Here is a 2,813-nt window from a genome sequence, read left to right on the forward strand (position 1 = left end):
ATCAATATATCAATATATCAAAATAATCAATATATATATATATACATAGAACCAAATACACACACACACATATATATATATATATATATAAAAGCAACGTGCAAACAGACATAATAAGTGGGCACTGTAGGCCTTTATTGATATATCTTATACACGTATAAACAATATATATACAAATAAAAACACAAGTGGTATATAATATTATATATATACATGATACACTCACACACACAGAGAGACACAGGCACAGACACAGACACAGACACACACATATATATATACATATAAATAGCGTCTAAACATACCTATTAAGGGAACACTGTCCTCTACGAACGAGGCTGTAGATAAAAATGTGCCGTCACCACCTGCCGACAAAACCGCGTCCACCCCTTCCACATGGCTCTTATTTAAGTCCCCTACGCTTACTATCTGTGTGTACATCCATATAATCAAACGTTAGGGTTTGATACTATCTGTGTGTACATTCATATATTCAAACGTTAGGGTTTGATACTATCTGTGTGTACATCCATATAATCAAACGTCAGGGTTTGATACTATCTGTGTGTACATTCATATAATCAAACGTTAGGGTTTGATACTATCTGTGTGTACATTCATATAATCAAACGTCAGGGTTTGATACTATCTGTGTGTACATCCACATAATCATACGTCAGGGTTTGATACTGTCTGTGTGTACATTCATTTAATCAAATGCTTCGATTTATGTACGTGATCTAAAACAGGAATATTCGGTGTATGTGGTTGTCTATATAAGCGTATAAGCACGATTTTAACCTGAAAATACTTCCGTTCAACATATATCAATAACATTCCCTTCAAACAACCACCTACATTTAAAAGGCAATTGTAACATAAGAACAAATTTTAACCAGTGCATCCAATAATTTAAAATATATTCATAACACCCGTGTTGAACAACCACTCACATTCAAATGGCATCCATAAAATAACACAAACTAAAACCCTTTCACACTCCCATTCCAAATATATTCATAACATCCCTGTCGAACAACCACTCACATTTGAATGGCAAGGCAAAAAAACACAAACTAAAACCATTGCATACTTCCGTTCCAAATATATTCATAACACCCCTGTCGAACAACCACTCACATTCAAATGGCAAGGCAAAATATCACCCTTGCACACTCCCTATTCAAAGACATCGTCAGCACTCGTTTCAAACAACCACGTACATTTAAATGGGAACGGTAACATACGCCAAATTCTAACCCATGTACACTCCCATTGAACAAACATCCATAATACCACTCACATTCAAATGGCATCCATAATATCACTCACATTTAAATGGCATCCATAACACCACTCACATTTAAATGGTATCCATAACACCACTCACATTTAAATGGCATCCATGACCACTCGCATTTAACAAACATCCATAACACCACTCACATTTAACAAACATTCATAACCCCACTCACATTTAACAAACATCCATAACACCACTCCCATTGAACAAACATCCTTAACACCACTCCCATTGAACAAAATCCTTAACACCACTCACATTTAAATGGCATCCGTGGCGTGTGAGTATGTCGATCATTGTATCTACGTACCGCTGATGGATGTCGTGGCGGGTCTTTAAGCTTTTGTACATACTACCTCGCATATTAAGTGACTGTGGGAGGGAAAGAGGACAATCACACATTATAACACTATATAGAAAGATGTATCAATGGATTATATATATTCTCACAGAATAAGTGACTGTGATGAAAGAGGGTAGACACCAGCCATAGCACTTTAGCCACAGATGTGTAGCATTTTCATGAACGCAGATGTTTTGGTCGATGCACATGGCCGTCTTGTACCGAACTGCACGTTTTGGGGGAACGGCTCATTGAAAGTGCAGAAACAAATTTGGGAGAGAGATATCATGATAAATAACGAAATGGTGGACAGGGGTTGATAGGTGTACAATGGTAGTAAAACATGGTGAGGGAATGGGGAGCGAGTTTAGGGTTAAGGGTTCAGGGTTAGAAGATTATTAGGGTTCTACCAAAACAAGACTTCAGCGCTTTAGGTACACGGATGGATGGATAGATGGGTTACGGCTTGTGGTACTATACTATACCGGACCCACATATACAAACGTATACGTTTGTACCTACGACACGTATAAATGTATAAATGTGTACTTATGACACGTATAAATGTATAAATGTGTACCTATGACACGTATAAATGTATAAATGTGTAAATGCGACACATATACACGTATAAACGTGTAACCACGACACACACGCGAACACGAACGATTCACGCACACGGCAAGTAAACGTTCGCAAGCTGGACAGGCCATTCACACACATCTGTCCGCATACTGCGCATGTAGGTACGTCCATAGCTACCCCCAGCAGCGCTACTACCAGCACCATACCTCTGCCAGTTCGGTATCCGACATCTCCGGATGCCGCACTTTCTCGTAGGCAAAGCGTGAGAGTTTAGTAACAACTAACAGATTGATGAGTTTGAGGCCGTCCTCGGGTGCCTTGACATCGTAGTTGGTCGCCATTGTGTGCTGAGACCGGTGTGATGTATGCCGTAGTGGTATGGCCCCGTTGTTGCCTGGGTGGAGATTGGAATATAGTTTAAATATGTATAAATATATATATATGTATACAAACAAACACAGACACAGACACACATACACATAATATATATAGATATATATATGTGATATTGTATCTACATTATATGTATATGACCGTCAGAATAGGCGGTTACACGATCTAGTGATGTCGATATACTATAAT

The 2,813-nt window shown here is 38.4% G+C and overlaps 1 protein-coding gene across 1 annotated transcript; it reads right to left on the bottom strand.

The window, feature by feature from the left end:
• Window positions 1-1,519: 1,519 nt before the first annotated feature.
• SARC_12406 (hypothetical protein) lies at window positions 1,520-2,572 on the bottom strand (the record flags this gene model as incomplete). The annotated part of the gene is made up of 2 exons (XM_014293490.1): window positions 1,520-1,675; window positions 2,438-2,572. The coding sequence occupies 2 exons, from the start codon at window positions 2,570-2,572 to the stop codon at window positions 1,520-1,522; spliced, it is 291 nt and encodes a 96-aa protein (XP_014148965.1).
• Between the last annotated feature and the right edge of the window lie 241 nt (window positions 2,573-2,813).

The sequence above is a fragment of the Sphaeroforma arctica genome (genome assembly GCF_001186125.1).
Source record: "Sphaeroforma arctica JP610 unplaced genomic scaffold supercont1.2280, whole genome shotgun sequence".
NCBI classification, from domain to species: Eukaryota; class Ichthyosporea; order Ichthyophonida; genus Sphaeroforma; species Sphaeroforma arctica.